The sequence below is a fragment of the Sylvia atricapilla genome, chromosome 4 (assembly GCF_009819655.1).
Source record: "Sylvia atricapilla isolate bSylAtr1 chromosome 4, bSylAtr1.pri, whole genome shotgun sequence".
NCBI classification, from domain to species: Eukaryota; Metazoa; Chordata; class Aves; order Passeriformes; family Sylviidae; genus Sylvia; species Sylvia atricapilla.
The window spans coordinates 38,807,780-38,833,980 of record NC_089143.1 but is presented as its reverse complement, the minus strand read 5'-3'; the positions used below and the strand labels follow the sequence as shown (position 1 = coordinate 38,833,980).

General features: G+C 38.5%; 1 protein-coding gene across 1 annotated transcript in view; it reads left to right on the top strand.

Annotated features, from left to right (window-relative positions):
* Positions 1–26,201, top strand: part of PALLD (palladin, cytoskeletal associated protein) — a 179,348-nt gene that overhangs the window by 136,513 nt on the left and 16,634 nt on the right. Inside the window, 5 exon segments of the mRNA XM_066317618.1 lie at positions 4,855–5,547; positions 18,290–18,425; positions 20,782–20,883; positions 21,452–21,502; positions 22,908–23,129. Of these exon segments, the coding sequence (XP_066173715.1) occupies positions 4,855–5,547; positions 18,290–18,425; positions 20,782–20,883; positions 21,452–21,502; positions 22,908–23,129 (1,204 nt within the window).

Here is a 26,201-nt window from a genome sequence, read left to right as displayed (position 1 = left end):
ACACAGAGAGCTGCTGACATGGCACTCAGAAGAGCACCTGCCAGTTGGTACAGTATGAGAGTGACTGGCTCCCTTTTGGTAGAGCTCCAGCATAATTCTGAAGCAATAGTATTGAGTTAGAAGCTAGATCTTCATTGTAAAGTAGAGTTCATGGAGGTGAGTTGTTGTTTCCCCAAATAGACAGACATTTTCTGGCATTGTTTTTTAATCTTAACATAGAAAATTGCTCAACTTTTTAAAGTTGTGCTTAATTCTGATTGGTTTTCATTTAAGATATTCCTACACCATCATTTCAGTGGTCTGTTTTGTGCATTTCTGTAGAACTGCTCAATCTATTTCTCAAAGAGCAGGTTACTGGTAGGATTGTGAAGGGACCAGTCTGCTTTTGCTCATGAATGACTTGAGACAGAAGGAGCTCATTATTCTTCTATACCTGAGATAAATAGGACTCTTTCTTTCAAACAAAAATTGATTTTCTTTGTCTGCTTTCCATTTGCTCCTTTTATCAACATGAGGAGGGACAAAATTGGGAATTTTAAAAAGTTATAGAAAACATCACTTAATCTTGGTTCTTTACCTGTGGTCATTCTATTTGCATTTACTTTGTATACTGTGTTGTAAAACACTGACTGGATTTCAGTGGTAGCCATTGTAGTAGGCATAACTTGATAGGGCTCATTTGATGTATGAAGGCTTCAAGGCTTGAACAGCATTTCTCTACCTTTGGAGAACTTCCCTTCCAAGAGAGGTAATTTGGATAGAAGGGCATCCATATGAACTTTTGTGTTTAAAGGTACACAGAGTTGATGGTTGAACCGCAAACAGTAAGATACTTTCCCAGCAGAGGGACATTGTTTCTCCAAATAAGCTTTGTAATCTAAGATAAAAGTAAAGCTGGTAGATATCTTAATACTGGGAATATGTGAATGAGCCTAGGAGAGAAGTTAAGTGTGAAGGATTTATTGCATTCCTGGAAATGCCATCTGCTGCAATGTTCTCTGCAATCCAGTAGCCAGGTCTTGTTGAGGCTTTGGGAGATATACAACCACTACCTATGTCCCCTTCTTGACTCCACTGTGTTCAGGCACTTGGAGTTACAGTTCCTGATGGGGGCTGTTACCAGTTTGATTTTCAGTCACAGACTGTTCTGTTTTCAAAACAATGTGATAAAAAGGGGTTATCAGGAAGAAAAAGCATTACGAAAATAGGATAAAAATATAAACCAGCCTATCATAATTTAAACCAAGTACATACCTCAAAATATGATTTCTCAAGTAGCTATTAAACTATGGTGTGTCTGTACTGTAGTTGTCCACCAAGAAACCTAATGTCTCATGTTGCTAGTCTTTGCTTTTAAGATCTATTTTCAAATGTTTCTTGCTGTCCCTTAGCTCTAAAGTCATTAGCTTACTGAGCACGTTCTGAGTGTCTGGTACTAAACCTGTGCATGAAGCTGCTCTTACAGACATCATGTATCAGAAACCTCGCCTCTGTTGTAACTAATGTCTGCTTTCGTTAACATCTTACTGCATTACTGCTTATATTTTTGAACTGTTTTAACATACCTATTAGATAATTTGAAAAGGTATTTTAATACCTTGGTTAAGAATATCTGGTATTGGAAAAACATCACAAATTCTAAAGCAGAACTTTTGAACATATTTTTGTAATACTAGGCCTGCTTTTCAGTGAGTTGATGAAATTCCTCAATGTTCATTATACCCAGCTATGATTTTTTTTTCTTACTTACCTTTACCATTTACTGATTGAATTTGCTAAAAAAATTACTTTTAAAGGCTCATTCTTATATTGTTATAATTAATTATTTGGCAAAAAAATTCCACATGAGAAAATGAGTTTATGCTCTATTGTTTAGATAAGCTTGATGCATTCCCTGAAAACATGTGTGCCCTTTAAAATTACAAAACATATTTCAGCTAATTGGAAAGAGGATGTAATTACAATTAAATTAGTTTTTCTTGTAATCTCATCCAAAAACAAACTCTTTTAATTCCCTTCTTTGTTTCCCTACTAATGAGGGCTGATGCCCTTTCATAATTTTGGCAGCTGGGCTCTCCCTGTCTTTGTCACAGCAGTGTTATCTTTCAGGGACCAACCTATGTAGAACTTCCACCACTGATGGTGTCATTCCAAAGAAACACCGGTGAACTGATACTCTTTCCTCTCCTTTTCTTTTTTGTAATGATACATCTCTAGAATACCTCTCCTCAAGAAAATAGTACAGCAGTGTCTGATGTTAAAAGAATAGCTCTGAGGTAGAGAACATTCCTTTGCAGGCAAGAACTGTGCACTTTTACAACTGGCATGAAAATTTGCTCTAAGATGGAGCAAATCTTTGTTGGATTTTTGCCCCATGGACTGATGTGATAATGGTTATGTTTACATGTTATTTTTCAAGCAAACAAACGCTTGATTTTAGCAGATTCTAAGCTAACCAAAAACTGTTCAACTACAATCAGTATTGTCCTGGGCTACTAAACCCTGATTTACAGGCATGCTTATTCCTGCAGCCTCAAGCCAAGCTTAGTGTGAGAGCCGAGCAGCCTCATTTTTGTCTGTCACCCTTTTGTAGACATACCCTGAATCTGGTCTCTGCTCCTGCCTGGCGGGGTCAGCAGCAGTGCAGCGGCAGCGCTGCAGTGCTGCACTTGCATTGACAGGGCCATAGATGGGCATTTGTGGGATGCTGCTGGCCGGGCGCAGCGCCATGTGATTTGGCAAATGCAAATAAAAAGGTCTCAAGACATGACACTCCTACTTGCTTTCAGCACATGTTGGATAAACATAGGAGTGTTGGAGACAGCTATGTTTCTTCTATATTCAACACCTCATTTGCAGTGCTAAATTTTCACCTTTTTTGGTTTTTTACCTTGGTCTGTCTGTAATAAATTTAAAAAAATTGAGGGCCATTATGATGAAAAATAAAATAACTATAATTTGTTAATAATTTTAGAGGTCTTGGACAGTAGCTCTGCAAATATTCAGGCCAAAGATGGAGAATGAGGTGAAAGTAATAATCTCACAGAGTTTTCTCTGTCCAGTTAGAGGTGACCTGAACTGTTTCTGTCATCGACTGAAAAAGTTGGATGCTGATGGGAACAAAAATTGTGTTGTTTTAACCAATTTAAATAAAGACGACTGTTAAGCAATTTTGCAAAAATAGAAGAATAAGTTTCAGCCTGCATCCTGTGGAGTGAAAAGTTGAACTGATAGGGATTCAGAGCCTCTACTGTCAACATTAAAAAATGAGTTATAAAATCTACAAAGTGAACTCTAACATTTTGATGTTCTTGTTGCTGATTTAACTAAAAAAAAGTTAATATCCTTTTAAGTACTTAAATTTGTAGTTAGTGGAACATCACTGGAATCAAACCATCTTTACAACAACACCACCAAAGAAAGGCAAATGTTAATTGTAAGTGACTGATTTTTCAGTTTTCTGCCCTAAAGCAGCTTGCTCCCCTCTTTTTTTTATCTAAGCAATCTCCTTTGGCCTGAGATCATAAGCAGAATTATTGTCAGAAAACATTTTCTGGGAAATGTAGATGGTTGGAATATCAAAATTAATCTTCAAGTGGAAAATATGATGTTATTACCATTTTAAATTTTGTTGCTATCAACAGAAGTATATTGTTGTGCCAGAATCTTACATTCATATGCCATGCATTAGGCAGACTGCTTCTAAAATTTCTGCTTAGATGACCTAAATTATATGTAAACAATGACATACTTGTATACAATAAAGTATTTAAGTATTAAATATACAGAAAAGGTATATGTGCATATGCTGAAACTTTGTGGATATCTGGATTATTGAGATAAAGTTACATTTTCCAGCTGAAAAACAACAATTTTTAAGCAAGTCAGTATGATGTATTGTCACATGATAGACCACACAGTTAATTTTCAGCTTTATGTCTTTCAAACAACTGTATTGAAACAAAAAAACCCCAAACAAACAAAAAAATCCCAGTTCTAATTTGCTTCACTGCTGAACATTTTACTTTTTTCTTTCTTTTTTTTTTTTTCTTAATTGAGAGTTTTGAGTGCTCCTGCATATTAACTCTTTTAGTCCCTACTCTTCTTCCAGTGAATTTCTGGATTTCTAAATGAAATTCTTACTTCCATTTGAGCTGATAGTACTGCAATGCCTCAGAACCATATTAAGTATCCACTAAGATTTGTCTCAGGGCCTGCAGTTGAAAATAAAACTGGGGAGAAAAAGCAGGACTACAGAAGATCAGTTCACAGCTTCCCTAGGTTACAGATGTTTCTCAGAAGTCTTTGCTCATCTACATACATGAGTGGTTCTAACACAGAAGTTGGTCCCTTGTCTCCAAGTACCTCATTTAAAGTATGGCTGTAATTAGGTTGGTCTGATTGGCCCTCAGGGGCTACAGCAGAAATTCAGCTATGGCTGAAGTTGTTACTGGCTAAATATTTCAGCCTTATTATTGAAACAAGACCACTGAATAAAAGCACAAGAAACAAAAAGAAACCTTGTTAAGAATTTCAGTACTTTTACCTTTAATTCCATTATCTGCATTATTCCTTTCAAATACCCTAAGTGCTTCAAATTGCCATATAATTTACCTTTTTGAAGAATTGATGGTTTTGTTAAATTCTGTTATGCATACCCTTTTCCCTTCATCTTGATGGACTTTTTTAGCAATGTGTTAACTCTGAAGAAACGGGGCTATTCAACATATGTAAATGCTTTGAACTTTTCTTCTCTTTCAATTTTCCTGGACCACAGAGGAGTGGAACTTTTGCCTCCTCCCCAGCCAGCACTGCCTGTCTGATTATCTTTTTGTCTGTTTTTCATTCCCACAGGGACCCCAAAAAAATACAGCAGCTGCAGAACCAAATTCGTCTGGAGCAAGAAAGTGGACAGTGGTATCGTCACCAACAGCAACCTGATCATCAGCACCCTCCCTCTTCTCCTTCCTTTCCTCCTCCCCCCTCCTTCCAGGAGCTTGAGTCCAGCCAGTCTGCCACCTCTCCTGTGCCAATGAGTATTCTTAACTCCCATACTTCCCCAACCATGCAGTCTTCCAGCTCCTTCAACTATGCTCGGCCTAAGCAGTTCATTGCTGCCCAGAACATCAGCCCTGCTTCAGGTTATGTGACTCCATCTTCTGGGTCATCTACATCTAGCCTTCCTTCTCCTATGTCTCCAACTGCTTCTCAGAAACAGTTTGGGAGAGTGCCAGTTCCTCCCTTCTCTCAGCAGTTTGCTCCAGAAGGGGAATATGCCTGGTCTCCTTCTTCTCCATCCCCTCCACCCCCGCCTCCACCTGTCTTTAGTCCAACAGCAACATATCCAGTGTGTGATTCCTTTCCACTTCCACCTCCTCCACCTCCTCCCCTTCCTTCCCTTTCTTCACCTTCCCACAGCCTGTCTCCAACTCCAAGATTTCCTAATTCCAGCCAGTCTCCAGCAGCTTTTCTCAGCTCCATGCTGCCGTCCCAGCCACCACCCATTTCTGTCAACGCATTAGGCCTTCCGAAAGGAGTGACGCCTCCGTAAGTATCAGCTGATGAGCTCCTTGATGTACTGGAGATTGTAATGAAGATTATTGCACTTGCTTCATTTATACTTTCCTAGGGTCCTTCACTGTTAGCTGTTATCTGAGAAGGAGAGATGTGTGAATAAATTGCAAATGCTTCTGTGCTAGAGATGTGAGATCATTTTTTTACCCTCACAGAAGTGAGATTTTGAAAGAGCCCTACAGTAGGAACACAAAAGATGGGAAGCTGAAACTTTAAACTAGAGTTTAAGAAAATATGAAAGCAGCAGCAAAAGACTCTGCAGGCCCAGGGGAGTGGAAGGATATCCAAGAAAACCCTTCTCATGGCCCAGTTCTTTTAAAGTCACATATTCAGTGATATTTGCAGTTTGTGTTCCTATTACATCTGCAGGGGGAGAAATATCAAATAAAGAGAGTATCTTTCAGAAGTCCCTATAGCTTTGTGATATTGAAGGTACAAGGTATTAAAGTATACATCTGATAACAAAGTGGTCATAACAATTCATTGGCTTTGGCTAGAGATTCTGTTCTGAGGAAGTTTGGGAAAGTTTTTAGGGAGGGATTTAGAATAGCAATGCGTAAAAACAAATAGAATCCCTATCCCTAACAACTCTGCACACTTACTTTCCCCTTTTGTCTTCTCTAAAGGCCAGAATAGTATTTTGGAGCATGTTAGCTCCCATCATAGATCAGTTTGTCTTTCCCCTGGCACTAGACTCTCATTCCATCCTTAGAGAACAAAGAAACATGCTGAAGAACAAAAATGAGAATAGCTGTATCCAAGGCTCATTTATAACTCTGTCCAGAAGTTTGTCTAAACATATCTACAGTATCTAGGTGACTTGCTCAGCTACATAATGTTGCAGTGGGAACTTCTGTTATTTCAGTCCAAGATATGAGAAGGAAGAAAGAGGGCAGATAGCAAAGTAATAAGTCTTGTATATGCTTTAAAAAGCATTTCTTTATCTTGATTTGTGTCATACAGCTCATTATGGAGTCTGGCCATGAAACTTTTTTAGGAGAAAAATTAATAAATAGTGCAGTTTGTCCTTGCAGTCATAATCGTTGTGATTTCCTGTCTTACTGTGTCCTTTGCACTGACTGAGTTTCACTATTGTTACCAAGCACTGAAAATTGCATAATAATTTACTGACAGCTTAACCAGTAAGCACAGCCCACTGAAGCCTGGTATTACCCTTGATTTTCCAAGGAAAGGTTCTAGTCCAGCTATACAGTTCTGACAAGAACTGGATTCTTTTTTGAGTTCACCTCTGTGTGCTGTGAGAGTAATAGCAGCAGCTTGAGCCTCTGCTGTGTCTCTCTTTCCCTGTTATGCTGTGTTTATGGATACATGTTTTCACTTGAGGCATTAGCTGTGTTCCTCCTCATTCCCTTTGATCTTTGGACTGAGAAACAATTCTGTAAAGATTGCTCCCTCTTCCCCATGCCCCTCACTTCCCCAAGTGCAGCAGCCAGTCTGGGTATGCACATGATGGTGTGTCTATCCATATTCCTCCCTCCCCCACCCCGACAAGGCAGCAACCTCAGGGTCTGAGCTGAGGATGAGGTAGTTGGCTGTTTTTCTGCATTCCCTCAGGAAATAAAGTCCAGATGGGAGCTGGATCGTGTTAACTATACTGAATGTATGTATGTATAACTTATGTGTGTGTGTGTGTGTATACACAATGAGCATTTGTCATCTGAATTATAACATTAAAACATGGTAAAATATGTGCCGTATGATGCAGAAAAGCCATAATCTATTGTTATGTATCTTTGATGCCAATTTTTCCCTGGCTGCTTCTTTTTCATGTTGCTGTGTAGGTTAATGTCTGGTGTGTCTTGCTGAGTAAATCACTCTGTTTCTCATAATTCTCATACCACTCCTGAGCAGTTCTTCCCCAGCCTCCATTTCTCCCTCAGCTTTAGGTCTTTTCTCCTTTGTGCTATAGGCTCGATTCTTTTTTAGCCCCTTTCACTTTTTACTTCTTTTCTTTTGTCTTTTGTTCCATCCTCACAAGTCCTCTTCAGCACATGTATCTTTATGGGACATAGCTTCTGAGCTTCACACAGTATTCCATAACTTCGGCCTGTAGTCTCACCGTTTTTCCATGATCTCCGAGATATGTTGGTTGAAAATGATGATACTGTTTCCTGACAGTGTGCTTTACAGACTGGGTGCAAGAAATAAATTGCAGCATTCAAAGTTTTGCTCAGCAGCTGAAATCATAGTCAAGCCATTTATCTTTAAAGATTTTGCCACTGCTAAGTCTTAGCACAACTATAGATCTGCTCCTCAAAAGCAGACCTTCGTAGGCTTTTTTTTTTTTTTTTTCAGTTTCTTGTTGTGATTGGAGCAGAATAAAGGTAAAATAATAAGCATTGCAGGTGGAGGCAGTTATTTTTGAGACTGGTCAAAGGCAGCACCAGTAGAGTTGTCTGAGGGTGTATACAAACCAGCAGTCTCTGTTACTCCTCATGGAGCAAAACCTTCCCTTTATCAGCTTTCTTTGGGCATTTCCTTTCCTGTGCATGTATCGTATTTGTTATACTTAAAAGAGAAATCAATCCAAGGAGATGCAAGACAAAGCAAGAGGAGCTCAAAGCTTTGGCCCAACCCCAGAGATATGACATCATTGGCATAAGCAAAAACTGGTGCAATGAGTCCTGGGGCTGGTATACCAGGAAGGATGGTTACAGGCTCTTCATGGGGGATAGGCAGGACAGGAGAGGCAGGGAGGTTGGCATTTTATGCAATGGAGGGACTGGGATGAATGGTGCTTACAGTTGGTAATGGCATGGTCAAAAGCCTCTGGGTGAGGATTGAGGGACAAACAAGTAATGCAGATGTCATCATGGGAGTCTACTACAGACCTCCTATTCATAACAGTGGTGCTGATGAGTTATTCTTTACAGAACAAGGGACAGATGTAAGTTAACCACTCTTGTCCTTACGGGAGGCTTTAGCTTGGCAAATGTTAACTGGGAATACCATACAGCTAATACAAGCAGGTCCAGAAGATTCCTAAATGCCTGGATGATCACTACATGGTGCAGACACTAAGGGAGCCAACTCAGTAAAATGCCTTCTAAAGATGATGGTTGTCTTGGCCAATGCAACCATGAAGCAATTGGATTTAAAACTTCAGACTGTTCAGGGAACTAATGAGTAAGGTCTCCTGGGAAAATGTTTTTGATGATGCTGGGGTCCATCAATGCTGGTGACTTTTTAAGCACCACCTCGTAAAGGCACAGGAGCAGGCAATTTCAAAATGTTGGAAAAGCAGGCGAGGCAGAAGGCCAACTTGGCTAGGCAGGAATCTTCTTCTAGAGGTAAGGCAAAAAAAAGTAAATGTTTGACCAGCAGCAGCTAGGTTAGGTGACATGGGAGGACTGCAAAGATGCTGCCCGCCTCCATGGGGAGAAAATTGTGACAGGCCAGGTGTGTCCTGAGGGGCATCAGGCACAGCATGGCCAGCCAGGCAAAGAGGAGATTGTCCTGCTCTACTCTGCACTTGGACAGCCTCACCTCAAGTGCTGTGTGCAGTTTTGGACACCACAATACAAAAAAGACATTAAGCCATTACAGAGGTTCCAGAGGAGAGCAGTGAACATGGTGAAGGGCCTTGAGGGGAAGCCATATGAGGAGCAGCTGAGGTCACTTGGTCTGTTCAGCCTGGAGAAGAGGAGACTGAGGGGAGACCTCATTGCAGTCTGCAGCTTCCTTGTGAGGGGAAGAGGAGGTGCAGGCACTGATCTCTCCTCTGTGGTTACCAGTGGGAATGGACCAAAAGGAATGGCCTGAAGGTGTGTCAGGGCAGGTTTAGGTTGGATATTAGGACAAGGGTTTACACCCAGAGGGTGGCTGGACACTGGAACAGGCTCCGCAGAGAAGTGATTACAGCACCCAGCCTGACAGGGTTCCAGGAGTGTTTGGACAATGCTCAAGGACACAGTGTAACTCTTAGGGTGTCCTGTGTAGGGCCAGGAGTTTGGGTCCGTTCCTACTCATAATATTCTGTGATTCTGTAAAAACATTTCTAACCCTCTCTTCAATTCTGTTATTCTGTGGGCCCATGAACAGTAAATACCAGGCTAATGTTTCAACATTTTCCTTGGGTTTAACCCTGAGATTTTGTGGAAGTGAGTGCATTGACTAAACCAGTTTGAACCAATGAATATTCTTTCCCGTTAAATTTGGATAGGTTTGGAAACATTGCACTAGGAATTGTTAATTTGTTTGGAATTGAGTTAATTGTGGTTTGGGATTTTTTTTAACATCATGTGGTCTTACAATCTCATGTGTATTATGGGAATACCTACTTTAGAATTTACGACATTTTATTTGGACATCTGAAACAACAGAAGGCTGCTTTGTGTCATTATTACCTACTAATTTATTTTTAAATATTTTAGCACTTATTTGCAACAATATGGTGAATGTTTCCCTTGAATAAATTGTATCTTAGTTTTCCAGTAACTGAAAAGTGTAGTGGTGACCAGCATTTTCAAACTGTGGCTATGGTGGTGTTAGCTGAACAAGCTTTGGGAATAACCTTTTTTTATTGATGGAGTAGATTTGGTAGACTTCATGTCTTGCTAGAGCATTGTGTTAAGCAGAAGTGAAGTGCTGGTGGAACTTCATAGCTAATTAAGTACTTCAGGGAATTACGAGCACTTGTCAGTAATTTTTGAGGTAAAACTTGGCTGGAGTAAGTTTGTTGAATGCTGTTCTTAAAAATCTCAGTTCTTTCCTTCTTTACCCAAAGAAAACTCTAGGGTGGGTGGATCTGTTGTATTCAGGTTAGTTTTTGGTCACAAAGGACTTTCAGGGAACAGAGTTAATGTGACAGTAACATACAATTGAGGGGGCTTAGTTTACAGTTAAGTTTGTAGAAGCTAGAAACTGATCTTCACTGTTCCTAGAAAAAAACACAAGTTATGTGTGAAGGAAGAGAAATAAGTGTACCTAAAAGTTCTAGATAAGCACATACATTATATGTTTACATGAGCATTTGTGAAAGCACAAATAATCCCATGAGAAGGATTTGGTGACTATTTAGTGAATATTTGATTTTAAAAAGTATAAAACCTGCCACTAAAGGGTGTGGAATTATCCAATCTGGAGAAATATCTTTCTAAGTATAAAAAATACATATTGTTAGCTATACATATATCCTTTTGAAGGCAACTTTAAAAAATAATGATTTTCCTTAAAGCAGACCTTTACTTAAAGTAGTTATCTTCAGTAATACTACCTTAGTTTACATGAAAAACAGGAAAAAATCTGACTGTACAGAATTGGTGAAAGAACATGAATATAGATTTACTGCTTTCTGGAAAAGGATGGAAAATGGAAAAGAAAGCATTATTTGAATGCAAGATTGTCCAAATTAAATCAGTTGCTTTTGTCATTCTGTACAAAATTTAACTGCTGTCTCAGCGATCTTTAGAACATTGAATCCAAATCATAGAGGAGATTATGTGAGAATCATGAGGAAAGGAATATCAGAAAGAGATTGCACTTTTTTCCCCTTTGAATCAGAGCTGCTGGACTGTTCTTGCAGCTGTCTACTGTGACTTGTCCATTGCATTCTGTCTCAAATGGAATTGAAACAAATATTTTGGTAATCATCATGTTCCTTTGGTCAACTGGCAATGATGGTGACCACTCAGAGGAAAAAATACACTTCTCTATCTTTTTATCTTGCAGCCTTCAACACTCTCCCGGCACAAATCCCAGCCTTCATTTTAGAGTAAACTGCATTGCTGTCCTATGTAGATGGGACTTACACTTTTCCTTTTTCCGTAAGTTATGCCTGTCACCAGTTGTAAAAAATGGAGGTTATCTACAGTATGATTGATGTGAAAATCATGATACCTAGGAGGAAGTACCTTGATTAAGAACTCCAGCATCAAACTGAGAGGACAGGCTAGGGTGTTTTCCTTGCTTCTCAGAGAGAAAGACTTCATCTCTCTTTGCTTCCTAGTCAGTCATACCTGGGGGTATTCCCAGATAACATATCGGGAAAACATATCTAAACACAAGTATTGCTGTAACTGGAAAAATTCCAGAAGATACCATTTTTGCATTCATTCTCAACCTCCAATTTTTTTTTAAATTGCTATTCCTCCTGTCCATTAAACCATTTTTGTTTCAATTTCCATTTGCCGTAGCTTGAATACTACTTGTGGCTGTTATACCAACATAAGGGGTTTAGCTGTGATATTAGACCAATTCTTGTTGGTTGTGCTAAGAAACAACTTATATTGGGGGCTTTGATTTTGCACAGTTTTTGGACCTTTTGATTAGACACATGCACGTGATTATCATAACATACATATCCATATCAGCTTTCCTGAAATACAATGAATGCATATTTGTTCCACTTGAACTTAGAAATCCAGGTTGTGCCCAGATCTAATCAATTAAAGCTGTGCAAAAGTAGAGATCAAGGATGTAACATGGAGACACACAGATGTTAGTCAAAATTACAGTATTCTGACAGTCATTTCATCTGGAAGTATTAGTTTTCAAGATATTTTTATCCAGTTCTTTTTCGAAATGGTATTTGCAGATACTTCAAAATACTGAAGATGGCAGTGAACTTAACTAAGAGAATTAGTAGACATATTTCCCTGTTGAAAAGACAGAGAGGCTGTTCACAGCATGGCTTTGATGCTTGTTTTGGTCTGCAGGTTTTTCTTTTCAGATGAATTAATTTTAGAACGTCTTTATTTTAAACAGATCTGAATGCCACAAAAACATCTGTGAATGTGAAAGCCAGGTACAATACTTGTTGTTGCGGAGACCTTAACCACATCAACTGGAATTGGTTATTATTTTGGATATAATACCTTTTCCTAGTCCACTGTAGCTTTTTCTTCACATGCTTCTCACAGTTACCTGTTCTTCTAAAGATTTCAGGACTGTGAGGATTGTGCCAGCCTTTTCTACATTCAAGAGCAGTTGGTACTTTAGTTATTTCTTCTTGACTATCCGTTCTAGCATACTGCTGGTAACAATCAAAAATTCAGATAAGATTACAGACTGCAAAATACGCATTTGATTTTTAATTTGATATCACAATATATGCACATCTTTTGAAAGGTAAATGGCGCTTGTGTAGCTATGGTAACCCGTGCAGCATGAGGCAGAGGGATAGCTTGCTCAGGAGGGCAAGGAACTGAACAGGGGAATGAAAAAGTAGTAATTCTTCTTTTCATGAGTAAAAATGCATTTTTAAACATAAGCTTTAGAGAAAAAAAATTAATGTTAATCATGCACTTTATAGGTGAGTTATACTCTGTTATCTAATCATTAAGAAGGATCAGACATGTTCAGAAATATGTATTATTCATGTCAGTCTTAACCCTATCCAATGCTGAAACATGATTTTTTTTTTTTCAACTACAGTTTCAGAACATTGGGTGGTAGAAAAAAATTGAACTTTTGTTACATTTGTTCCATTTACTGGAAGTCATCCTTAGTCAGGTCTGTTCCTCAGGCATGCCCTTAATTCAGATGCATGTAACATTACCGGACAGAGCTGAAGCTCCTGGTCTCCATAGCATGTATGACAAGATCAGACTAAACCAATTTTATTATGCAGCTGCACCTTCAAAGTCTTTGACCTGTTACAGTGCTTGGAGTAACTTTGATTTTACAGTAAGTGAAAAATATGTGAAGTGAGCAGGAGTTAGCTGTAGTTTTGGAAGGCTTTAGTTTTGAAGGAAAAAAATCAAGTTACTGTTCATTACTTCAGTACCAGAGAATTAATTTGGATTTCTGTGAAACCAAGCCATATTGGCTGCAAACAGGAATTTGTTCTTGGAAGGATAACAACAACCAGACTGTTGCCCTTCTTTACACTGTAAAAGGTACATAGGAAAAGAGGCAATTGGATCCGGCATGCACTCTGTGTAATTAAAACATAAAAAGTACTGCTGGTTTGGCCTTCTTTCTAAACAAATATCAGGGCAAATATTCAAAACTAAGGAGAGCCAAGCCGATGCTGCAAAATTCTTTGCTGTCAAAAATTACTGTGTGAATTAAGATGACAGTTTTGGCAATTTCATACACTTCTTCTGACCAAAAGAATTCAGACAATTGTGCTCTTATCTATGCCTGAATTCAGGCCCCCTGTGACTTAGGTGATGTGTATTTCAGAGGTGCTTAAAATCCATGAGTTGCAGGCTACTTCTCAAGGCTGTTAGTTTCTCTGCACATTTGTAGTGGTGGTTGTGTACTCGAGACTGATGCTGTCAATAGCCTGAAATATGCTTTCTTCTGCTAGCTTAATGCAGTAAATCTTGAAATTTGCATTGAGCAAAGAATGAAAGTACAAATACATAAATGAATTCGCAGGTTGGTTTTTTTTTTGTTTGATACTATCCCTGAGAGAAGACAGAAAGAAAGCCCGTGCGTCACTGAGAACACAGATCTTTGGAGCTGAATGCATCCAGATAAGGGCATGTAAGCATGGTGGAAAATATTTGCAAAAGCAGCTGAAGAAAGTTTGCTGCCAGGCTGTCTTGCCATGTAAACCATTACTCAGGCTGAAAGGATCTGTGCTTTGGAAGATAGATTTACTTAAGTCCTTCTATTTGTTATCATTGCTTGTAGACATTTTGAAATTCATCTCTAAAATCTTTGTCTTGAGAGTTAACTTGCTGTGGGGGTATATATGTATGCATATATATATTTGGACAGTTTTTAAAATGTATATATTTAGAGAAAGGGATTGTGAAGGAGGGGGTGGAAGCAGAGCATCTGCAGAAAGAGCTATGTTTTCCTTAAGCATTGCTTTGGGGTTTTTGTCCCAGTTTAAAACAGTACTGAAAGAGGAAGAGATAAGAGCTCTAAAGGTATTTGAAGAAATTTTGACTGGTGCTCACTTTGATAGTTAAATTTTTGAACCAACTACTTCCTTGCTTAAATACTTAATAAAGGGAAGATAATCTACTTTTCAGGCAAGTTGCCTTGACTAGGTCTTGGGTAACACTTCCTCAGTGACTGTGCAGAGCTCAGGATCATCTTACACAAACCCAGAGATCTGGAAGGTTGTTAAGGAGTCTGCCTCTTCTGTTAAAAGTTAGCCAGGGATCCCCAGGCCATTGCTATCATATTTGCATACCTTGTTCTTAAATAAAATTCCAATGTAGCTTTGCTACATAACTTGCTTCAGGGTTTAAATGTCACTGTTGTTGGGTAGAGAGAGTTCCACATTGTTTGTGTCTAAGCTAGGCCTGTTCTTCTTCAAGTTATTGTACCTTGTCCTCAATGGACATGAAGAATGATTAAATACCAGCTATTTTCTGATGTCATCTGTTGTCTGATTTCTGACATTTCATTTGATTTACCTGCCTATCTTCATTCTCCTAATTTCCTGACTAAATAAACACGATTTTTTTGCCTCTCTGTGTGTGACACAGCTTTAAAAGCTATGCTCTTAAAACCATGTGGTAGTTTTCTTGTTCTAAAACTTTCCAGTTTGCGGTGTTTTTCTTGAAGTACAGTGGTAAAACTGGAGTCAGTGTCTAATAGTAAGGAATAAAGAAAAACAGCTCAGTTTCATGTCTTATGCTGACATGTTCTGGAATTATATTTCTTTCCCTTTTGAAATAATAGTGTTATTTTCCAAGTTTTAATCCCATAGATTCTCCAGAGATTCTTAACATATTAATACTAATTTTCCATTCGCATTGCTATCGTATTTTGAGCATTTTCCAGAGTTCTGCCATTAGAACACCTCTAGACAAATCATGAAGATTATTGTAAATGACAGTTGTTACCTGCAAAAGAGTTGCAGCCTCTGCAAGTTCAGTGCCATCAGCCAATTTGAGAAACGTGTGTCTCTATTTCATTTTTCCAATTAAGGTCAAAATCCTAAGTGCTCAGCTTAGTATACAGAACTCTTTGAAATGCCTCATTGGACTGTATTATTTCAGTTTGATAGAAAGAGAAATCACTGGTTCTCTCTGAACAGCTTTTTCAGACTGAATAGCTTTACACAGCCATTTCATAGAAATTTCAGCCAGACTCTTTCCCTGATTTACTAGGGAACTTACTGCAGCTCCTGAAGGCTGACTCAGAAGCCATAAGCTGAAGTGTATTAAAGCTACTTCTTCTTGCCTATACTTCTTAATGCCCTTCAGCCTGACAGAGAGATAAACATGATGTTTGACATGATTCAACTTTCATTTTCTTATTATCCTACATTGTTTAGAAATGGACTGTGATACTGTTTTTCTGTGTTTGGTATGAATGTTGAACTTACCAACTTGTAATTCCCTGGGTACTCATTCCCCTGTGAAAAAATTTATGTATTTGTTCAGGGGTTTTTGTTTTCAGCGATAATCTGAAGCAATAATGCTTCAGAACAGAAAATCCATTACTTGAAATCCACTCCCAAGCACATAGTTCATCCTTTTTCATACACTGTTGTGATTCTCTTGGGTGAACTGTACATTTCACCTTTACAGCCTATGGAGTCCCAAGCACAAGCAGGCCTTTTTGTGGTAAAACTCTGTTTATCAGTCCAAGTATGAAACTTGTGAGAATGAGAAATGTAAGCTGTTTCTTAAGGTATCATTTGGAATTTTCAAGAGAGGATGCATATGTCCATTAAAAGCTGGCTAAAGGTAAAACCAAAGGTGAAGCCAAACTTGAAATTAACTGCCTTGAAGTTGGCTGGTTTTCGGTTGGGTTTGAGGTTGTTTTGTTTTGTTTGGGTGTTCTTGTTTGTTTAGGGCTTTTAAATTTGGGGGGGGGGGGGGGTGGTAGTCTAAAAAGTGACAAAATTTGGTTTCATGGCAATGCTGGCCTAGAAAATTAAGGGCTGGGACGTGAAGGGAAAGACTTGGAAGGGCAGAAACAGATCGCACCTGTCCACTATCCTTCTTGCAGATGGTCAAGCCTTCCTGAGGACATTCTCTTCTGATCCCCTTTTCCTACCTCCTCCTGTCCATTCTTCCTTTATTGATTCCATATCTTCCTTTACATTTACTGTACCAAATTTCTGGAGAGACCTTATCCCTTCCTCTTAACATTCTCTTGTCTCCCTGTATAGGGGACAGTTTTCCTATCTCTTCCCCAAAACAGAATGGAGGAGACTTGCTTTCTTATTTGTGACTGAGAAGACCCCCAGCTGAAAGCCGAGTGAATATTACTTGATGATGACCAGCTAACGAATTTCTAGGGCAAGGGATGTAGTTCTCTGTCTCTTTGTGAAGTTAGGCAAATGTCTGTTCTTCTGCTGTGATTTAATGTAAAAATGCAGTTCTTTTTACAAGAACTTCACTGTTTTTATATTTTCTTACAGCAACGGAATATGAAATGTTTTAGTTAGGAAGGTTTTCAACTATTGTCTTTGCCATCTATTCAGTTAATTTCTTTTTGGCTTTTGACAGTATATGTGTATTTTTTCATTTTTTCTAATGCTAGAAATTAGCATTGAAAGCACTTGCTGAAGAATGAAAAGTCTCTAACCATAGAAATATAGAACTGAATAATATCCAAGTAAACTTGTTATCTCAGTATTATTTTTGTTTAGAATTTTGGCACCAGTAACTAAATCATTAAGTTGTGTATTGGAAATAAATTTACCAGTTACATACTAGTCTGACTTTTTTTTTTCCCTATCTCTGTTATCTGAGTTTGTCTGTTTATCTGATTCAATCCTGTGTTTTCCATGTCATTCCCGTGTAATGGTCTGAGCCCTATTTACTCAACAAAGGTATAAAAATCCTGCAAACTAATATTGAACCAGTTATCAGTGTTTTAAATGATGATGTGTGGCTTCACTGGAAAAATGGGATGTGCTACAAGTTTCAGATATGATAGCAATGCTGATTTCTTCACAACTGTGTTAAGAACAGCTGATTTCCAGTAGAAACCGCCCATGCTGGGCATTTCCAGCAATAAAGACATCATAACAATGAAAAGTGTTAAATATTAGTGCAGTCTGGAAAAATAAAATTTCCTGTACCGTTTAAGCAAATGGGAGTGAAAATTGCTGAAAGTGCAATCCTAACCTGTAGGCTGGTAAGAGGAATAAATTTGCCCTGTGAATGTGAAGTGTTTAATGGTTGCTATTCCACTGGGAAATCTTGCTGCTGAGAACTGCTTCACAAGGATGATTTTTCTTTTTGCCAGTGTAACCCAGACTTTGTGAATGGCTCTTCTTTGAGCAACAACATTTATATGTTGCCTTATGGGTATGTGTTCACAGAGATATGAAGAATAAACATGAAGTTATGCAGTGTGTATTGCCAAGTTGCTACAAGGAATTAGTTAATAAATAACATAAGAAATTAATAATTAACTGCCTTGTCTTACATCTTCCTGATCTTTATTCATCTGGTACTTCATAGGAACCTAGTTTATCTTCCATCCGCACTTATCTAGTCATGCTTTCTCTTTCATGTTTCCTCGTTTTGCTTTATTGCCACTGCTCGTCAGTTTCAACTGTGAGTGTGTGGTGTTTACAGCAATTCCCAAGCAATCCCGAGGGCTATTTTAACTGAACACAAATAAAGGACAGTTTCATCTTTGTCCATAAACTAACCATTTAATCAGTAGTGTAAGTTAAAATGGACACTATAGAAAGAAAGATGTCAGACCTCTATTTTCAAAGACACAATGTTGCTTTCTTCATTAATAGCAGTAATTCCAGATACATTCCTAAATATAAATGACTTCAGGAGAGCTTATGATTTTTTGTACTGTTTTGCAGGGGATTTCCCAAGAAAACAGGCAGAACTGCTAGGATAGCATCAGATGAAGAGATTCAGGGGTCAAAAGATGCTGTAATTCAGGATCTGGAGAGAAAACTTCGCTTCAAAGAAGACCTTTTGAACAATGGGCAACCGGTATAAAAACATAAAATACCCTGGGGAAGGGGAGTGGGTGGGAGAGGGCATCATTGGTAGTTTCTGAGATATGCTGCATATAAAATAATTGTTGTAGATTGCTTTTTTATGTGTTTATAATTTTAACTGAATTTTCAAAACTGCATTTCCAAAAGAAATTATGGCATACATTTTGTTCTATCATTCCTTCTCCTGTTTGACAACTTTACTTGGACTTAACAAAGCAGTGGAGGTCACAAAAATGGTGAATTTGTATAAGAAGCCTGCACAGTCTGTACCTCTAGGACTTTTTGAGCCTCAAGGGTCATCTGCTTTCAGCTGTTCATTACTGAGTGGATGAACATGCATAGCTCTTCTTCAGTCCAGGCTCATTCTACCTTTGGAATGGCTCATTCTGTGCCCAGCCACTGGATGATGGGGGTAGCAATAGGTGGTAACTGGACATCAGAGGAGGACAAGGCAGTTCGTCATGAAAAACAACCCAGTAGGAATCAGGCATCATTAGATTCTGCAGTTGGGGGGCTTCTATTGACCAGTAGAATTTTGACTAATAGAATAGAAATGACCTATAGTACAATTTAGAGACTCAAGAGTTGATGACCTGCTCAAGAAGTCAAGAAATAAGGTAAATAAGCATATCAAGCTATGGAAATGCACAGCCACAAAGATCTGTGTTCATTTTTAAGTGCTTCAGATACACATAAAAGAGATAAAATCCCAAATTCTTCCTGCTTAGAGTTGATGGGAGGCAACTTTCCTAAGAATTTTTTACAGTTTTTAAGACACTGTCTTTGAAGCAGGAATTTCTTTTAAGAGGAAAGTAATTTTAAAAATGTAAACTGTCATCCCTCTTTTGTCAATAAAATGTCTCAAAAAACATTTGAATACCTTTGTGTCACTTTGAAAGGAAGTAGAATTTTATGTTTCTCAGGACAATGCCCAGAAGTTTGCTACGAGGTCTGAGCTGTGAACTGTAATGTAGTTCAAGAAAGCCCATTGAGTCAGACTGTCTATCAACAGTTGCTCAATTTCAGTTCCTAATAAGATCAGTGGAGTGAAGTAGGGAGAATGTTCAGAGTGTCTGCTGCTTCTGTTACCTTTCTCCATTGACTGTCCAGCATTTGGCAGTTTTCTGTAGCAGTTAAGCAAAATCACTGTCATAGTGTATTAGTTCCTGTTTTTTTCCAAGGAGGTGGGCTGAGAATGACTGTCAATGCCTATTTTGGAAAGTGAGGGAGATGTTTGGCCTGTGCAAATGAATAGAATGTCCTGAGAATACCCACATGGCCCAAGGTAAAAAAAAAAAAAAAAAAACAAAAAAACCAAACCAACAGTGATCAGATGATGTGGGAGCTTGAACTAAATGAACTCTGTTTTGGTGCTTGCCTTGGGACATTGGCCTTGCAGATTCCTGTCTTGGGTAAATTCTGTAGGTGTAATCATGGCTGTGGGCACTTGGAATGACTGCAGAAGAACTAAAAGTAAAGAAATGTTCATGATTTTCTTCGACACTTCTAACCAAGACAGCACTGCTACCTAGTTGTCATGAGTTTTAGCCTGCTAGTTTAGCTGCAATATGACATTAAAAAAATAAATTAAACGAGCTTTTTAAAAAATGCAAATATGAAATAGATGTAATGTTTACAATTTCCATTCTTCATTCGTTTTTCTCTTTAAATGAGGTGTTTCACAATGAAATGAGTCTTGTCTTCCACAAACTAGCATTTTTTGTAATGTTGATTTGTAAGAAAGTGTCTGAAATGAATTAATAAATGCAGGAAGAAAACTAATAATGGAATAATTGTCTATACATCAAAGTTTTCCTTTGACTTGTTTTCTCTCTCTAGTGGAAATTGTCTTTTATAAGCTGTCTCCTCAATTTCTGAAAGAGTAAGAAAGAATAGAAATTTAAAAATCTTAAAGAATACATTTTTCTGTATTTTGGACAAGTAGAGTAGAATCTTCTTATCATTTTTGCCAGTATTTTGTGCCTTGTGTTTCTAATGTTAAAACTGAGCAGAATGACTTGGGTAAGATTTGGGATGATTTGATATGCCCTCTTCTGATGGCCATGCTGATTTAAGCAGTTCCTATTGCTCATTCCTACCCAAGTTCCTGGCACGAGGATGGAAACAAATGGCAGAGTCAGTGCAAGGGTTGCTTAAGCCAAAAGAGCCACTTGTAATACTGAAAAAATGCATTACAAACTGTGGTAGAAAATTTCTGTTAGAAACATACTGCTGCTCTCTTTTATCAACATTACTTTAAGCATTGCTGACTGTGTACTGCTTTCTAGTTGGAAAAATAATATTTTCTTTCGTCTCCCCGCCTCATCTCCTTTTTATTTTGTGTTCAGAGATTAACATATGAGGAAAAAATGGCTCGTCGACTACTGGGAGCAGACAGTGCTGCAACTGTCTTCAATATACAGGAACCAGAAGAAGATCCTGCTATACAGGTGCCACATAATTTTCATGCAATTTCTACAATTTCATAGGAAAAAATGCCTTTCAGTTTTTCTTTTTCACAGACTATGATTGTCATTAAAATAAAGTCCTACATAAGACAATAAATATACATAAGATAGGATGGCTACTGATTACAGAAGTCATATGTTATCTATTAGTGAAATAAACTGGAGGATCACATGTCTATTGCTCAGTTTTTCCATAAGGTTGAGACCTCTCAAATGTCTGCTTTCTGCTTTAAACTCTTCCATTTATTCTATTCTGTCCTGACCTTTAAGTCTCTCAAGGCAAAAAGACATCTACTATCTTGAAACCATCTTTATTTGTGCAATAGGCACTTTCTGGGTGCAGACCAAAACCGCAACAGAAAGTCTGCTTGAGGGGCCAGGTACACGCTCTCCATTGTTCAGATGCTAGAGCTGCTATTCAGAAACGTGTAGCATTTGTCTGCTTATGGTGCTGATCAAAGTACATTCTCCTGATAAAAGCTCTGAGGAACTGTCATGGATATCTCTTGGTCTTCTTTCTGCCTCTTGATCTTTTTTTCTACCCTTGCAGGAAGTTCGCTCTGTTGGTGCTTCTGTAGTGAGTCCTGTGGATATTCAAAAGGTTAACATTTTCACCTTTTTCTGTCTTTTTTTTGTCTATTTTTTTTCTTTCCCCTTTCCTGTTGTTCTTGTCCTGTTGAATTCTGCTGGTTTTGGTCAATAATAAGAGGTCATCTAGCATTAATAACTGTGGAGAATGGAGCTGCACTCTGTTTATGAGGCTGTTCAAGTTGTTTCTAGAAGCCTGTGTGAGTGCAGACAGTTTAACAACAATCATCATGTGTGCCACTATCTTTGTGCTGTAACAATAACATACACTGATAAGATACTAACTTTGTCATGTACTTCATGGTTTACTTATATGGTATACACTTCAGGAAACAAAGAAATATTAAAACTGTCTGCACTTTACAAGGTATTCCTCTGCTTTTCAATTTTTTGCAATTATCAAGGGTTTTGATTAGTTCTGTAACCAATGGTAGAAAGATGTCACGTCATTCTCAGACCAGAGGCAGTGACAGAGGATGGGGATGTAAAAGGATGCTTTGCGTGAGAGGCATGTTCTGTCTTAAATACAAGGGTCAGAGACAATGGCCAACGGTAATTTGAAAGAGTGCCTGAATTCCTGCTGACTGAGAAGAGCACTGATAATACTCTTTTTTCCTGCTTCTGAACTGTCTGTCTTTACAGTCTGACATTGTCACTCTTATCAGTAAGATTCCAAGCAGGAATTCTGTACTGCAAAGTAGACAGTTCAAGAAAGCAAATAACAGTGTATATCAGTAAATCATAACAAATTCAAACAAGTCATTGTGTTTTACACTTGATAAACCTTTCTGTTCTTCCTGCTATATCTTCAGTAGTGTTAAGATAAATTTTGTCCTGCACAAAGGGGACCATAGCAACAGGAGTAAAGGGAAACCACTGCCATGGACTGCCACTGTTGCCATTTTCATATTTTTTTTTTCCTCATTTTTACATGCAACTGTAAACAAAATAATTTTATCCTTGTGGTTCAGCCTCTAGTACAGTTCTATGCAAATAGCAGATGTGAACCATATGGTCTTCTAGCCGTCTGGAAATAAAACCCCTAAATCTGTCTGTACCCTCCAGGAAATATTAGTATGTTCCTTTTGTCTTTATGAACTGCCTCAGAATACTTTTATTCTTCTAGGGTTTTTTTAAAAAATTGAAAGAAAGCAACCAATGACTTTCTTTCCCCTTATAAATTAGACCCTAAGACAACATGAAATACAGTTTTTGCCTCATACCAGATGTCTTGATTGTTTCATAGGGAAGTTATTATTGGAGACATGGATTACAGTGTTTTTCTTCAACAAGATAAATTTTCCTTTTATATGTAAAAACTTAATGGATTGTTAAAGATCAGTAAAATAAAAAAATCCAAACATTCAGAACATATCTTTGTGAGCAATGTCTAATAATATCTACCTCTCGTTTGACAGGAATATAAAGTCTCCAGCTTTGAGCAAAGGTTGATCAGTGAAATTGAATACAGGCTGGAGAGATCTCCTGTGGAAGAATCAGATGACGAAGTGCAGCATGGAGATGAACCTATTGATAACAGTATGTCACCATATTTTGAGATAAAGCTGAAGCACTACAAAATCTTTGAAGGAATGCCAGTCACATTCACATGCAAAGTGGCAGGAAATCCAAAGCCAAAGGTAAGAAAAGATGGTAAATGTTTCCAGAATTTCTTGGAAGAGTTCTGTGTTGGTAATTTACCATCAGGCTCTGGACTCTATGGGCTGTATCTTACAGGAGATATTCACAGTTGACAAGAAAGACTCCTAACTGGCATAGACTGTCAAATCTCTTTTGGAGTTAAAAACTGGAGTTATTTAGTCAAAATTTAGTAAAGAATGCTACCGTGAGGCTTCTGCTCTCAGCTCTCCTGCCTTCTGCCTTCTTCTCTCAGCTGTCCTGACTTCTCAACTATTTTACCTGGAAGTAATGCTTCTGTCATTTTCAGAGTTACCTCCAGGGTACATTTGTACCACAGAATGCAGTGCAATGCTAGAAAGCCCCACGTGAGCTGGCACAGGAGTCCCAAAAGCCACCTCATCTTGCTAGCATGGGTAATTAGTTCAGGCATGGCAAAATGCTAATGCAAAAATACGTGGGTTCTAGTTCAGAAGCCAGCATGGTATCTTTCATTCTTCAGCATCTACACACACTCACAAGACTAGATTTTACTGGAATGTAGAAGAAGGCGTAATAAAATACCATAAGCTCCCATATATCCCAGCAGCAAGATGAGACATGATGATGAGGTTTTAATGATGAACTTCTGAAGGAGGGTTGGGCTTGGGAAGCATTTCCTTGTAGCAAATGTAAAAGCCCCAGCTGGTGATGTCAGTAGTTTGGAAGAATGCCCTCCTTGGGTAGGTTGCACACAACCATTTCAAAAATTGCTTGGCAGTCAACTGACTGATTATGCAGCAGGCAAACGGCAGCAGCTTCTTCAACTCCCCTGCCAAGGCCGGTGTCTTCCCAGTGAGGTCCCCTACTCTCACAGTGACCTCTGGTGGACAGGGGCTCTTGTCTTCTTAGACAAGACCAAGGATGCCCTATCTGTTACATCAGACCCTCATGGAAGCACTCACATACAAATCTCTCATCTAGTGTAAGTTTTATGGGTACTTAGGATTTCAAACAGAGATAAATGCAAGTGACTTCATATGCCAAATGATGCATGTGTATGATACTGTACAAGCTGTTAGTAAAAACTAAAAAAAAAGGTCTTTGTGAGGTAGCAGAGGAAGAACAGAGAACTATGGCTACATCAATATCAGCAAAGAGTGCAGACCAGAAGAAGAAAATCTCTAGAATGAGAGATCCGTCCTTGCACACATCAGAAGGTTTTTCTCCAGGCTAGCTCTAATCTTGTCCCACAGACTGAAGCAGATGCACGTTAGATGAGTTCTTAGAGCACGTTTTCTGGCTTAGTTTCATCTGAAAGGAATCCAGTTCTGTGCTCCAAGAGCACAACATGATGTGAACCACTGCAAAGTAAGTGGGGTTGATCGGTATACTTTTATCAAAAAAGTACTTCTGCCTCAAACTGAAAACACGCACACTGAGAAGATAAGCCAAGTCTGATAGAAACCAAACTTTTGGTGTCTAGCATTCTGAGATGACCATAGGTAAGAGTCTGTTGTGCTGAACAAGGGTGGAATGCAAATGGGTCTGTTGCTGACAGAAGTGCAGTGTGTGCAGATACTCTTTCTGCCTGAGGCTTATGACTAAGTTGCTAGATGACCTATTATGAGTCAGCCTTAGTCAACCATTCCCTAATTTCCACAGTTTCCAATTAAGGTGTAGTTTCTCTGTCTAAGGCAGATGAAAGGGGATGTCTCCTTTCCCTCACTGGGGCGATAAGGATTGCAAAGCCAAGAAACCAAATTCTCAGTACTCCCCCTAAAGCATGTCCTTACAGAGGAGCATCTGATGTGATTGCCCTGTGATTCACAGCCACATTCTGTTTTCCTGCAGTGTCAAAGTGTGCACATTAAGAAATTATTTGCTCTTGCACCTGAAACTCTGGCCCTTTGTTCCATTCACTCGCAGATGCTTTGTGTAATTTGTTAAGTTGCTTGGGATGGAACCAATATCAGTCCTGTTGTATGGCTGCTTGTTAGCCTGGCTTTGCAAATATCCAAGGCCGTGCCTCCCCCTCATCTGCCAGAGCATTCCAAGACAGCAATTTGAACAGCTCAGTGGCTGAGGGCTGCCCTTCTGCTGTCATTTGTTGAAGCTGGAAGTGTTGCTTGTGAATAGATTTTTTACTTTGGCAAATGAAAAGCTGGAAATAATTTACTAACTTGAAGCTCCTCCCTTCTAAGTATTCTGTTAGGTCTGCCAAGGAATGGCTTGGGGAAGGACTGTAGTGTTTCTAAAATCTGGCATTCATTACAAGGGATTTTTCTAAGTGGAGTTATTGGCTAGATTATTTTTTCCCCTGAACATGCCATGTAAATTGAATACTGATGTGCAAATTCTGTCTTCATATATATGACTTTTTAAATCTGAGCATACTCTTTGTTATAACCTTTGGAATAATGGAAAACTGTTTTCTCATCAGAATAAGAAACCTGTGGTGGTATAGGAGGGACTATGGAATGCTTCTTTTTAAGGGATTATTTCACCTCAGAATTAAGACAAGAGGTTAATTGAGACACAAATGTTACATAAATCTCATCCTGCTCACTCTTCACATGGCTGAATACAATTCTTGGTGATTAAAAATGCCTGTGCTGCCCAAGATCAAACCCCCTTTGTACAGTGTCTACCATTGTGTTCCTTGTCATTGCACATTGGTTTCTGAAAATCTGGTGCAAATAAAAGCAATCCAGATGCAGTGTTCAGTGCTTACATATTTTAATGGTACATTTTTAAAAGTTATCCTAGAAAGAAAATACTTCACTGCAAGGGCCATTGTCTCCTGCACTGGTAGTGTTTTACTTATTAACTCCATGTCAGATAAAGGTAATATTAAGAATTTACTGCTCATATGGGATGCCAATGCTTTTAAACTTAGTTGAAATAAGTTTTGGACACCATATACATGATGTTTGGATAGCTGGTTCAGTTAATATTTGTGTGCATTTCCATGCATGTCTCCTGACATTTCTGATAAGTGTACTGCTATTAAATAGTTACTCCTTAATGCAGTAGATTTCAAGCAACATTGTGACACATGTAAAGCATGCAATTAAAAACTTTTTTCTGCAGCA